Genomic DNA, 13,767 nt, shown 5'->3' with positions numbered 1-13,767 from the left:
ATTTTTGAGTTGAAGTGACCAAAGACCAGAGTAATGAAAACATTTCTAAACATGATGTAAACATAAGTGGAGTAATGCAAAACATCAAGGTATTCAAATCTACTATATTGCTATTTCCATCCTTAATGTATCTTTCTACATAGCTTTCTCCTTTTGGAACCGTAATATAAGGGGCAGTACATTATTTCATAACCATATGCCATCAAATCAGGTAATACAGATGCTTGATATGTTTAATTATACAAAATCAATTTGTTTCAAGATACAAAATTAACGTTGATATGTCATTAATGAAAAAATAAGATGTTAAAAAGATAACTATAAGAATACCCAGATATATGCTGTATTCCCATTTATATAGATCTGATCAATAAAACATCAACACATTCACTTAGATACTGATTTAATCCATGGATCAAGGCCATATTTTCAAATATTTTAAGGATGCCAGGACACCGCAAAAGCCGGAGAAAGGAGTTGAGGAACAATATATGCTTGCTAAACAAGAACTATGTTTATTTAGCTAGTGAATACCTAGAGTAATAAATTTTTACTTCATGATAGCAATCAGGCTCGCAAACACCCAGAAATAGGAATTAAGGGTTTTAAATGTAGTTATAAAGGTCATAAAAAGTCTGATTAGACTGAGGTACATTACTCAAAATTTTGAGATTCATTAAGTGGTAGCAAACAAAATAAATCCTCAGACAAATGCACATTTTTCAGTATACATATTATTGGGGGAAGGAGGGGAGAAGAATGTGCATTAACTGGTGAGACCCACCAAGCTGCATATCAATATTCTGTTACACCAAACAGTTTGAAGACAAGGGAAATGTTCTAATATAATCTCAGATTATGTTTCATTTGGCTAAAATAGAGCTTAAGGTTGCTTTGCCATATTAAAAGTTTACTACAATAATTTTCACATAAACATTTAGACTTGAACTCCAGGACTAAGTATGGCATGATTCTTTTGCTTTTAATCTGTCAAATAGCTAAAAATTGACAATTTAAAAACTACAACAAAGAAAAAGTTGAAGCAGTGTGACTCTTACATCATTGAACCACTTCTAATGGTTAACTGTTAGTATTTAACAAATTCAAAGAGTTAATGAATCCTTGCATTCATTCAGTCTTCTGTGCCTTAGCTAGGATGCATAATTACAAAAGACAGCAGATACTGGTAAAAGCCTCAGGACAGAAAGTGCTTGACGGAGTTACAGTTCTCAAGTGTGTTTGGTGAGAGTATAAGGGCAGACGCGCTGATGAAAACCATTACAAGAGAGTCCATTCTGTGTTGTTAGAGTTCAGAGATGTCACCTTAAGCAGAAAAAAGCTTTAATAACGCCTTCTTTGACTTATTAGGCATTTCCAGAGTCTACATCATTAGTGTTGTAATTCTAACAGGACATCTTCATAGGGTTATTGTTTGTTTCTATTTCTCTCCCTACGCATGGCTTCCTCCTCTTCTTGACGCTTTTCATAATGTGCAAAGTCATCAAAGATTGAGGTGGTATGCTTGAAAGTAGCAATTATTTTAAGCACTTGCTTAGCTTTTTCTAGGGGTACCTCTTGAGTGTCCCTTGAATTGGTAACTGGTTTGTTGTCATTATTTTCTAAGCGAATATGCCGTAATTGGTTAGTGGGGACATCTTTGACAAAGATCCATTTAACTTCAAATTTGCCCTTCCACTTATCCTGAGACCAGACACCAGCATACGCATTATAGTCCACAACAGACTTCATCTCAGCCACTCCGCAGAAGTGTCCGCTGCCATTCACACTGAAGAGCAAATAGAGTGGGCCTTTCCCATTCAGGGAACGGTAAGCCGCATCCAAACGCTTATCCCCATGCTCAGTACTACACCAGATAGAGTACTTAATGGAACGGTGTATGTCGTCCTCAGAATAGCTCTTAATTATAAACACACGTCCGTTCTTCAGGTTCCAGTCAAAGTCTTTGGGATTGTAGTTGTTTATGGCCTTTAGCTTTTCCAGCACGGGATGCACTTCCACACTCGACGGGGAAGTGCTGACAGGAACGACACCTAGACCAAAGTTTTCACTGCCCGCTCCATTGTTCTGGTTGAAGCCGGCCCCCCTGTTCCGGGGCGCCACCCAGCGGTTCTGCAGCTGCGGCTGCGGGGGCTGCACTTGGTGAGGCTGGGCCTGTGGCTGAGGCCCTTGCGGCTGCTGCGCTTGTGGCGGCTGAGGCTGCGGTTGAGGCAGTTGGCTCTGCACCAGGGGTGGTGGCTGAATTAATGGCTGAGGCTGCTGGATTATAGTCTGAGGAGGCAGAACTGGTTGGGTTGGTGGAGCCTTTACCACTGACCCCTTTTCATCCCAAGTTCCAATATTCATGTTGTGTTTTATAGGAGGTGGCGGCACAGCGGAACCCCCGATGCCCACATTGCCCTTGGGTTTAAGTTTCGGTTGAGGTTTGGCGGGCTTTCTGGCAATGGCTGCCCAGGAGGTGGGTTTCGGAGCCGCACTGCTAACCGGGGGCACACTATTGGTTGCGATGCTGGTCATACCACTGCTGCTCAATGCTGTTCCTACAGTTTTCGTCACTGCAGCGGTCAGGTCACCACCAATTTTCAGTCCTGTCATGCCTTGCTCGATACTGCTAATGCCAGGCACCTTGCTCAAAGTATCATTGCCAAATCCAGCCTGTCCATCAGTAATAGCTCTCCCAAGAGAACTAGGTGGATAACCATAACTGCTACTATAAGCAGAACTTTGTGTTGATTGTCCCTGAGATCCACTTGTCCCCCATGTAGAGAAATCAGCATTACCAGGAAAAAAGTTAAATCCATGTTGACCAAGAAATGGAGGGGTATTTCCTAATGCCCCAGGCTGACTAAACACACCGTCCGGTATATAATGATGCTCTCCATTACTCATCTGTCCATAGGTTGTCAGATATGGCATAGGCTGGTCTCCAGCTGTGGACCATGCTGCTTCCCCAAGCGAATATGGAAATCCAATGGATGGAGCATAGTAACTAGGCATGTATGGATCTGACATTGGTGGATAGCTGTTATTCTGATTTGTCTGGCTACTTAAGTATGGCTCAAAATCATCATCATTTACAGCATCTTTTTGATGAATCGAACCGTTTTGTACTGAAACTTTATTTCCTTGCCCTTTAGGTCTCTGATCCACGCTAGTGGCTGACATTCTTCACCGCAACCCGAGAGCTGCTGCTGCTGCTGCTGCTACCGCCGCCGCCGCCGCCTGGGCCTCTCCCCGTGCGCTCACAGCAGTTGGCTGCCGCCCTCGGCCGAGAGGATCTTCCTCTGATAGTCATTTTTTAAATAGTCATCTTGAAATCAGGCCCCAGTGGTCAGTGTCATCTTGATTGTTTCAAGCACAGTTTACCTTCAGTTCCAAATGGGGTCAATTTGTCCCCATTTCTTTGAGACCAATTCTCAGAACTGTGGCAGCTTATGTCATGGCGACACTCTGGTCATCATGTAGTTAAGTCTTCCACCTGATGCGGGTTTCAGTCTCTATAAGACAGCTCACAGGATATGGCTCAGAATATTACCTAGGGCCCTTGAGAAGGAACTAAAGGTCCTTGATTTGTTTAATGACTAAACTATTATAATTTACTCCTATTGGACTATTTTCCCTTCTTTCTGCATTTCTTCACTTCTCTGATTACACTTACCCTTTGGCTAAAGTTTGTCCATAGACAAAAGTCAGACAGAGGACATGGTGGGACGTGGGCAAGGACCACAGTGTCCTACCCCATGTCAAGAAGGGAAGAGAGAAAATGCGGGAGTTGAGTCCAGGGAGGAGGTGGTTGGGCTGGAGGAGTGAGGGTCTGCAGGAGCTAAGGATTACTGGAGCTGGGAGTGGAGGGCTTAGAAGGAAGTTGGTGGTGGAGTCAGAGAGAATGATGTCTGAGGCTGAGATTTCAGAGAAGTTGTCCTTTACTAGTGGGTAAAGCTAAGGTCAGGGTGAGATCTTGAGAATGCAGAGCTGAGGCAATGTGGAGGGAAGTCAGGCAGTGGGGGAGGGTTGTCGCCATGGATTAGCAGTCACCTGCCCTACATGGGGAGTGGGCACAGAGAGAGTGATGGCATTTCTGGAGGACTGAGAGGCTATGACAACTTTGTGACCAGAAGACTGCGACAAGGAAAGGTAAGGGAGTGCATATTCTGAAGATATTAAAGTTCAAAGAAAATGGTCTGGAAGCACTGATGAGGAAGGACACGACATTTGAGAAATTCTAAATTAGAAATGTCAAGAATCTTCCTATTTGCACAAGGGGATACTATATAGCAGCAAACATGGGCAGACTGCTGCTTCAGGAAACACTGATGCCGCAGCCAGTGATCGCCTGCCCAGAGGAGGGGTGCCTATGACTGGGGAAGAGCAGAAGGAGACTTCTGGAGGGCTGGTGATGCTGTCTGTCTGGATCTGGGGAGTGGCTTCCATGAGTGTTATATATTTTATTACAATGAATCAAGCTGTGCAATTAGAATTTATGCATCTGTCTGCTTGTACGCATTGCTTATAAATATCCAGATGGTACTGTGTGGTGTCAGGTATGATGGTAAAAAGCCTGGCACACAGCCAGGTACATATGAGATGCTCAGTAAGTATTTGCTGGGTGCATGAGAATAATGATAGTTAATTAGTTATAATATCAACCACCATTGACTGAGCTCTTGCTGTGGACTAGGCACTTCCCTCAATGATATACTGCTTTATTTTTTAATATTTATTTATTTGCTTTTGGCAATGTCAGGTCTTAGTTTGTGTCACATGAGATCTTCCTTGTGGCACGTGTGGCTCTCTCTAGTGCAGGGGCCCCTGAACGCTTGGGCTCACTAGTCGTAGCACATGGGCTTGGTTGCTCTGCAGCTTGTGGGTTCTTATTTCCCCGACCATGGATTGAACTTGCGTACCCTGCATTGCAAGATGGATCACCACCTGTAGAGAAGTCCAGTAGTAGTAGAGAAGTCCTGTCCCCCCTCAACGATTTACATGTAACTCACTTAATCCTCATAAAAACTCTTAGACTATCTATATCTATGCTGCTACTGCTAAGTCACTTCAGTCATGTTCAATTCTGTGCGACCCCATCCCTGGGATTCCCCAGGCTAGAACACTGGAGTGGGTTGCCATTTCCTTTTCCAATGCATAAAAGTGAAAAGTGAAAGTGAAGTCGCTCAGTCATGTCTGACTCTTTGCGACCCCATGGACTGCAGCCTATATCCATATCTATTTCATCTCTACATATATACTATTATCCTCATTTTGTGGATGAGGAAACTCAAGCACAGAGGGGTCAAGAAACCTGCCCAAGGCCCCACAGCAAGGAGAGTCTCTTGGACTGCAAGGAGATGAAACCAGTCAATCCTAAAGGAAATCAACCCTGAATATTCATTGGAAGGACTGATGCTGAAGCTGCAGCTCCAATACTACACTGATGCAAAGAGCTGACTCACTGGAAAAGACCCTGAGGCTGGGAAAGATGAAAGGCAAAAGGAGGAGCGGGTAGCAGAGGATGGGATGGTTGGTCGGCCTCACTGACTCAATGGATATGAATCTGAAGAAACTCCAGAAGACAGCGGAGGACAAGGGAGCCTGGTGTGCTGCAGTCCATGGGGTCACAGGGTCAGATATGACTTAGGACCGAACAACAACAGAGCAAGGAGGTGTCAGGTGAGTTCATGCCCTGGGGCCTCAGATCCCTTCATCTTAATCTAACAAACAAGGTAGCCGCCCTATTATGGTTATGAATCCCCCCTATTATGGTTATGAATCCCCCCTAAGGGCATCCCCTGACATCAAATCCTTCTGTGTTATTGTACTGTTAAGGGAAAGAGCAGACGAGGTCTCTGAGTGACCTGGACACTTTGACGTGGAGCTTCCCCCAGATCAGGCAGCAGCTTGGTCAGAAATCCGTCTTTCCCTGGGGAGCCCGCAGAGAACGGGCTCGTTTTAGACACACGCCCCTGGTTTGGGCATCTGCTGGGTGGGGCTGGCTGACGGGCAGCAGCACCCCTCTTCACAATGCCACATTCACAGGAAACTCGGTTTAAGCATCTCTTAAAAATAAGGGCCCTTTGGCTCTTCAAACAGCAATTTATTTATTTATTTTTTGCTGTGTCAGGGCTTCGGTGCTGCATGCAGGATCTTCAGAGTCATGTGGGATCTTTCCTTACGGGGCACGGACTCTCTAGCTGCGGCATGTGGGCTCCGGAACAGGTGGGCTTAATTGCTCCACGGCATGTGGGATCTTAGTTCCCAGTCCAGGGATTGAACCTGCATCCCGTACTTACCACTGGACCACCTGGGGAAGTCTGAATCAGCAATTACTTGATATATGAAACCAACATTTTTCTCCAGGTCCCTTCGGAGACAAGTAAGGATACCCTAGGTTTTGTTTTTTTTTTGCTATCATATATGTGAGACTAGCAGAGTGACTCTGACTTTGAGTGGCTTTTGTTGTAATCATGGGGTTCCTCATAAAAATTTGAACACGGGAAAGTTTACTCTGATTTTTAGCAAGCACTCTAGCTGTGGGCTAAAGCCTGACAGTGTAAGGATTAAGCATGTGGAAGCTCACTCAGCTCCTAACTCAGAGACCAGGCGCCCAGCTTGCCTGCCAGGCCAAAGGCGTCTGAAGGTCTCTCTCTAACCTATTAAGGTGCAGGCACCAGGGCATGGCTATAATGCTAGATTTAAAGCTTGACCTAATTAAGGTCCAAGAGATGATTTCTAAATGCTTCATCTGGAAAATGAATTTACATCTATCCTTAACTCATGGTGGTTTTTTTTATTTAAACATTTTTTTTTCCTCTGTGTTTTTCTTTTCCATGTAATGACTTGTCTTCTCGGCTTGACTTCTCAGATTAGGGGTCCTGCTTTCAAATACTTTCTTTATTAGTTTTGGGAGTCACTGGTAGCTCAGCTAGTAAAGAATCTGCCTGCAATGCAGAAGATCTCGGTTTGATTCCTGGGTAGGGAAGATATGCTGGAGAAGGGATAGGCTACCATTTCCAGTATTCTTGGGCTTCCCTGGTGGCTCAGCTGGTAAAGAATTTGCCTGCAATTTGGGAGACCTGGGTTCAATCACTTGGTTGGGAAGGTCCCCTGGAGAAGGGAATGGCTACCAACTCCAGCATTCTGGCCTGGAGAATTCCATGGACTGTATAGTCCATGTGGGTCACGAAGAGTCAGACATGACTGAGCGATTTTCACTTTCTTATTAGTTTTAGGTTTCCTTGGAGGGTTCATTTTGGGGTCAGAGTCCCAAGGCTCCATGCTCAATTTTAAAGGTTAGGAATGTGGTGTACTTGAGGTTGTGGGGTCTGTTCTCTAGACAGCCTCTGCAGTTCCCTTTGAGAGTTAGTCCTCCCTTTGTGAACCAGGGCTGTGGGGGTGCTGGGATAGGGGGGTTGCACTTCCCTGTTTACATGTTTCCTCCTGGCAACAGGAGGGTTGTGTCCACTCCTGTGGATTAGAAGCACAGTCATGAAGCGTCCAGCATCTCTTAAGAAACACAGGTCTTTTTTTTTTTTTACTGTGCCAGGTGGCATGTGGGATATTAACTCCCTGACCAGGAATTGAACCCTGGACCCCCTGCAGTGGAAGTGCAGAGTCTTAACCACTGGACTACCAGAGAAGTCCCCAAGAAACCCAAATCTTTAGTAAAACAGCTCAATACTACCAACATTAAAAAAAACAGAGAAAGGACTTCCCTACTGGTCCAGTGGTTAGGGCTCTGTGCTTCCACTGCAGGGGGCCTGAAATTGATCCCTGGTCTGGGAACTAATATACCACAAGATGTGAGGCACAGCCAAATAAGTAAATATAAAAGGAATAGACAAGCTGTGTGAGTGGGGGGGGAGGCAGGCCCCCCTCTCCCAGCAGCATCCTCTGCCCAGTGACCAGGAGGACAAGCAGTGCCTGGAGGATCCTGCAGTGTCCTTCTCTAGTATGAAGCCCAGCTTGAATGAGGGGGACCCCAGTGAGAGGGCTCTGTCCCAAGGCCGGGATCTGAATCTGTCTGGTCAAATGACCCTGGGCCCAGGAACTCAGGACAGCCTGGTTTCTGGGCTAGTTCACACCACTTGTTTGCTGCCCCTTCTCTGTGCCAGGTGCTCTTCCAAGTGCTTTTTTTTTTAAAAAAGAGTTAATCCATTAATTTAATTTTTGGTTGCACTGGGTCTTTGCTACTGTGCTTGGGTTTGCCTAGCTGTTGCAGGGCTTGACCTCCTCCTGTTGCAGAGCACAGCCTCTGGGTACGTGGGCTTTGGTAGTTGTAGCCCACAGGCTTGGTTGCCCCACAGCACATGGAATCTTTCCGGACCAGGGATTGAACCTATGTCCCCTGCATTGGCAGGTGGATTCTTAACCACTCGACAACCAGCTAAGTCTTTGATGGAGCACCTGCATCTCACTCTCAGCACATCGTGACTTTGCCCAGTCTGTCGAGGCTCCCCACAGGGTGGCCTTAACGTGACATGGGGACACAGGCTGGCTGGAAGTTCCCCTGTGTACTCAGGGGTCCTGCTTCTCCCACATGAAGGAGCAACCAGCAGTGAAACCCAGGGCTTTGAGTGTATGTAATGGGAGTCCTTCCCTGGGGCTGGCCTGCTCACCTGCCTCTGCCTCACCCCCACCCAGGCCCACGTTAGGCAGACGCTGCTCATCTACACGCACCTGGGGGCAACTGTCCTGTGTTCATTAGGCCTCTTCTCTTTCTCTGAGCTATAAACTCGAGCCTACACCGAAAACCACATCTTCAGTTTATCTATTTTTCTTTTTTGGTCACAAAGAGTCAGACACAACTGAGTGACTGAATACCCCCCACAATCTTTATAATTTTTTTAGCTGCATTGGGTTTTCACTGCCACGTGAGAGGCTTTCTCTAGTTGTGGTGCTTAGGCTTCTCATTGCAGTGGCTTCCCTAGTTACTGAGTACCCCCACTAAGGCAGGCAGACTTCCGTAGTTGTGGCACTCGGGCTTAGTGGCCACAGGGCATGTGGAATCTTCCTGCACCAGGGATGGAACCTGTGTCCCCTGCATTGGCAGCGGATTCTTAACCACTGGACCACCAGGGAAGTCCCTAGTCACTTAAAAAAATAATATTTAGGTTTCTTTGTTGTTATTCAGTCGCTAAGTCATGTCTGACTCTTTGCAACCCCATGGACCGCAGCATGCCAGGCTTCCCTGAGCATCACCAACTCTCAAAGCTCACTCAAACTCATGCCCATTGAGTTAGTGATGCCATCCAAGCATCTCATCCTCTGTCGTTCCCTTCTCTGCCTGCCTTCGATCTTTCCCAGCATCAAGGTCTTTTCCAATGAGTCAGTTCTTTGCTTCACGTGGCCAAAGTATTGGAGTTTCAGTTTCAGCATCAGTCCTTCCCATGAATATTCAGGACTGATTTCCAGAATGAGAGGGAAATAAAGTTCATTAGAGTGGGAGACGCTGTTAGAACAGCGTCCAGCTCAAGGGAGAACCGACGTTGAACGGGGGTCCTTAATCCACTTTTATACCCAGGGTACAAGGAGTGGGATAGGGGTCTTGTGGGTCATTTGCTGATTGGATGAGGCATGTATACTGGGTGGGGGAAGAGTAGGGCAAATAACTTCTCCCTATGGGGCAGGAGGGGAGACAGATTATACTGTTCCATTAATAGTTGCAACATGGGGGAGGGAAGGACAATAAGGGTCTGGTTTTTCTGTTCCTGCATTCCAACACCCTCCTTGGTTTTATCTGCTCTTTTGTCCTTGGGTCACCACACTAGCCAGGGACTGAACCTGGACAACTGCAGTGAAAGCCCAGAATTGTAACCTTTAGTGCCTATGTGTGCTCAGTCGCTTCAGTTGTGTTTCTTTGTGACCCCATGGACTGTAGCCCACCAGGGTTCACTGTCCACGGGAAGTGGACAAGAATACTGGAGTGGTTTGCCAGGCAAGAATACTGGAGTGGTTTGCCACGTCCTTCTCCAGGAGATCTTCTCAACTCACGGATGGAATCCATGTCTCTTACATCTCCTGCATTGTAGGTGGATTCTTACCTACCCGCTAGGACTCTGGGGAATTCTCCCTTATTTTCAATCTAAGTAATTATCTTCAGTTAATTTTCAAAGAGATTATACCCATTTATATTCCACCATTGGTGTATGTGAATACCTGTTGCTTCATATTCATTAGTCTATAGTGACATGAAAAAATAATCAAAACAGATGAGGCCTCTCTTTAGGGCTTACCCCCTAGTCTTTTCCCTCAAAGTTTACAAGTGTCAAGTTTATGTCTTTCCAAAAAATTTTGAATAAATTTTTACATGACGCTTTTTATTACAATTTGCAGACAATATTTCTGGTCCAAAGAAAGTATGTGCAAATTAAATAACTGCTGCTGCTAAATATGATGCTGTTAGCAAACCTCTCTTGATTCATTCTTATAATATATATTGATTATGATGTGCTCTTCTAGGAGCTTGGAATAGCACCATGAACAAGACAGTAAAAAATTCCTGCCCACATGGCACATTCATTCTAGTTAGGCGAGAAAAACTAAATTGAGGAATAAAATAAATATTAAATGGTATTAGGTGCAAAGGAGAAAAATCAGCCAGAAAAGAGGATAGGGAATATGGAGGGCTTGTAACTTAGATAGGACGGTGGGGAAAGGCCTCGTTTAGAACATGATATCAAAGACTTGAGGATGTGAGCTGGTGAGCCCAGGGGTGACTGAGGAAAGGGTGGCTCAGGTGTATCTCGGGACCGTGGGAGGGGTCAAATGGCTGGGGATGAGCAAGGGGGAGAGCAAGATCAGAGGTCACACGTACGAAGGTAGGAATGGGCAGATTCTGGAATCATAGGGAAACATCATCACATTCTAGCCATTTAAAAAATTTAATTAATTTTTGGCTGAGCTGGGTCTTTGTGGCCTTGCACAGGCTTTCTCTAATTGTGGTGAATAGTGAAAGTGAAGTCGGTCAGTCATGTTTGACTCTTTGAGACCGCATGGACTGTAGCCTACCAGGCTCCTCTGTTCATGAGATTTTCCAGGCAAGAACACTGGAGTGGATTGCTATTTCATTCTTCAGGAGATTTTCCCGACCCAGGAATTAGAACCTGGGTCTCCCCCATTGTAGGCAGATACTTTACCATCTGAGCCACCAGGGAAGTCCAGCTGTGGTGAGGCAGGGGCTACTCTTTGTTGTGGTAGGCCACCTTCTCATTGTGGTGGCTTCTCTCTTTGCACAGGCTCTAGGGGGCATGGTTTTTCAGTAGTTTCAACACTCGGCCTCAGTAGCTGCGGCAAACACCTTAGTTGCTCCGAGGGATGTGGAATCTCCCCAGATCAGGGATGCACAGGTGTCCCCTGCACTGGCAGATGGATTCTTATCCACTGAGCCACTAGGGAAGTCCCAGACTTATTTTGAACATAGAGCTGGCAGGATTCACCCATGGGCTGGAAGAAGGGTGTGAGAGGAATTGTTAGCTTGAGCAACTGGAAGGAAGGAACTGTAATTTACCAAGATGGGGGAAGACTGCAAGAGGACCAAGTCTGTGGCAATGGGAGATATCTATCACATAACCATAGTGAGGTGTGGCCTCGGCCAGGGACACACGAATCTGGAATTTAGGGGCGCGGTCTAGGCTGGAGACATCTGGTAGGTAGTTGTCCAATTGATAGGATTTAAAGCCATAAAACAGGATGAGCCCCCAAGAGTCCAAACATTGCTTGGGGGTTCTCCAAAGTCCTGAGAGGAAGGAATGGAAATGGACCAGCACAGCAAGCTGTACAGAGAGGCCAGAAGAGTAGGAGTACGTGGCAAGGAATAAGCATTTCAAGAAGAGAAGGATCATGCCAGCTCCATACTATTGAGAAGTCAAGTAAAATGACTTCTGACAAAGGATTATTGGATTTAGCAACTTGCAAGGAATTAGTGACCTCAATAAATCGAGCGGAAGAGACAAAAGCTAGAGTGGAGTGGGTTCCAAAGAGAACGGAAGCAGGGAAAGAGGAGAGCGGCTGTGTTTATAAACAGCTCTTTTGAAAAGTTTCACTGAAAGAGAGGGATGGAAATGGCCCCACTAGCTTGAGAAGAAAGTAGGAAAAAAATAACCCTAAAATGGGGAGGTGACAGACTCTTCGCGATCAGTGTAAATCTCATGATGTTTTTGCTAAGGGGTTGGGTCCCCCACTGCTCTCCTTTAAAGCAGAGCAACATCATAAACCATTGGCAATCACACACAAGTGGATTACCCTGGACTATAGTTTTTCTCCCTACAGAATCCAGGACACAATCAGAAGTGGGTTGAGCTGTTATCTTCCCTGGCTTCTTCTGGACTGGGGAGCCTTCTCACACCAAACTGCCGACAGATGCTGTCTTGGGCCAAAGGGTAGCCACATCCTTTTCCAAAGGTGCTGATTTTGCTCCAGGTTTTTTTTTTTTTTTTTGCCTCATCCTGGGAGGGACCTGGCTATTTGATCCTAAACCATTCAGCCCAGTCCCCAGTCTAGGAATGTCCTCAGCAGGTGGTAGGAGTCAGGTTTTTTGTGTCCTGGCTTTGTCCCCCAATTAGATTTTGAGCTTTTTGAAGAAAGGAATGTCTCCAAGTCTCAAAGTCCTGCGCCCACCTACACAGTTAGTGCAGGGCTTCAGGAAATCTTCACTCCTTTGTACTGACTGTCCTGGAATGGCTGTTGAGAGAGTGGGAATGAGCAGGGAAGGCGAGCAGAGAGAGTAAGAAAGGCCCTAACTTCTTCACCTGCTATCCCTGATGAACTCATTTCATCTCCCCACAGGTCTGGAAAAGTGAAAGTGAAGTTGCTCAGTCGTGTCCGACTCTTTGCAACCCCATGGACTGTAGCCCACCAGGCTCCTCAGTCCATGGAATTTTCCAGGCAAGAGTACTGGAGTGGGTTGCCATTTCCTTCTCCAGGGGATCTTCCCAACCCAGGGATTGAACCTGGGTCTCCCACACTGCAAGCAGACGCTTTACCATCTGAGCCACCAGGGAAGAAGGTGACTATTATTAACCATTTTTATAGATAAGGAATCTTCCTTGCCTAAGACTGCAGAGCCTGCTAGTGCTCCTGGGTTCCATCACAAGAAATCTATTTCAGGACCCATATTGGAAGAAGTTAAAACAGGCTTGGTGACCCTAGATGCTTCCAGCGATTTAATTATTATAAATGGGGGAGGAAAACGAAATGGCAACACACTTCAGTATCCTTGCTTGGGAAGTCTCATGGACAGATAAGCCTGAAGGGGGTGGGGAGGTGAGAGGGCTACAGTCCATGGGGTTGCAGGAGAGTCGGACACGACTTAGCCACTCAACAACCAACAATAAATAGGGAAGCTTGATTTCTGTGGGTTTTGATTGTTAAAAACCTGAGTACAGAAGCAATTTGTGTCCCTGGTAAAAAGCTCGGAAAGAGTCAAGTCTCACACGGAGTAAAAAGTTCTCCAAAATTCCGCAGGCAGAGTGATCACTTCTCCCTCTTTCTTGCACGGATTTGGTCGTGAACTGCACTAGAGGGCACGTGTTGCGCAACAAAACAGACCTTTAGGCCTCCTCTCTGCAGGACAAGCATCGCTAACCAAAGGCTCGGCTCTCTGGACAAGTCTTTCAGAAACCACCCAGAGGTTGTTTCCAGCGGGCGGTGTAGACGGATCCCAGTTCCTGGCCTCTCCCCAGCAGTTGCGTGTCCCTGCAGCAGAGGCACTCGCTGAGGCCTGATGGTTCCCGGCTCCCGGCTCGGTGCACTCACGTG

General features: G+C 46.2%; 1 protein-coding gene and 1 non-coding gene across 2 annotated transcripts; both read right to left on the bottom strand.

Moving 5' to 3' along the window:
- Positions 1 to 492: 492 nt before the first annotated feature.
- Positions 493 to 3,296, bottom strand: YTHDF3 (YTH N6-methyladenosine RNA binding protein F3). The gene has a single exon (XM_070474200.1). It carries the CDS (start codon positions 3,181 to 3,183, stop codon positions 1,426 to 1,428), a length of 1,758 nt encoding a protein of 585 aa, XP_070330301.1. The 5' UTR covers positions 3,184 to 3,296; the 3' UTR covers positions 493 to 1,425.
- A 4,278-nt stretch (positions 3,297 to 7,574) lies between these two features.
- On the bottom strand, positions 7,575 to 7,648 carry TRNAG-UCC (transfer RNA glycine (anticodon UCC)). The gene has a single exon. It is a non-coding gene; the product is annotated as a tRNA-Gly (tRNA).
- Between the last annotated feature and the right edge of the window lie 6,119 nt (positions 7,649 to 13,767).

This window comes from Odocoileus virginianus, chromosome 11 (genome assembly GCF_023699985.2).
Source record: "Odocoileus virginianus isolate 20LAN1187 ecotype Illinois chromosome 11, Ovbor_1.2, whole genome shotgun sequence".
Classification (NCBI taxonomy): domain Eukaryota; kingdom Metazoa; phylum Chordata; class Mammalia; order Artiodactyla; family Cervidae; genus Odocoileus; species Odocoileus virginianus.
The sequence above is the reverse complement of the archived record's forward strand: the minus strand, read 5'-3'. Positions and strand labels throughout refer to the sequence as shown.

Coding starts and splice junctions, on each gene's coding strand:
- YTHDF3 (XM_070474200.1), bottom strand. CDS start 3,183: ATGTCAGCCACTAGCGTGGATCAGAGACCTAAAGGGCAAGGAAATAAA.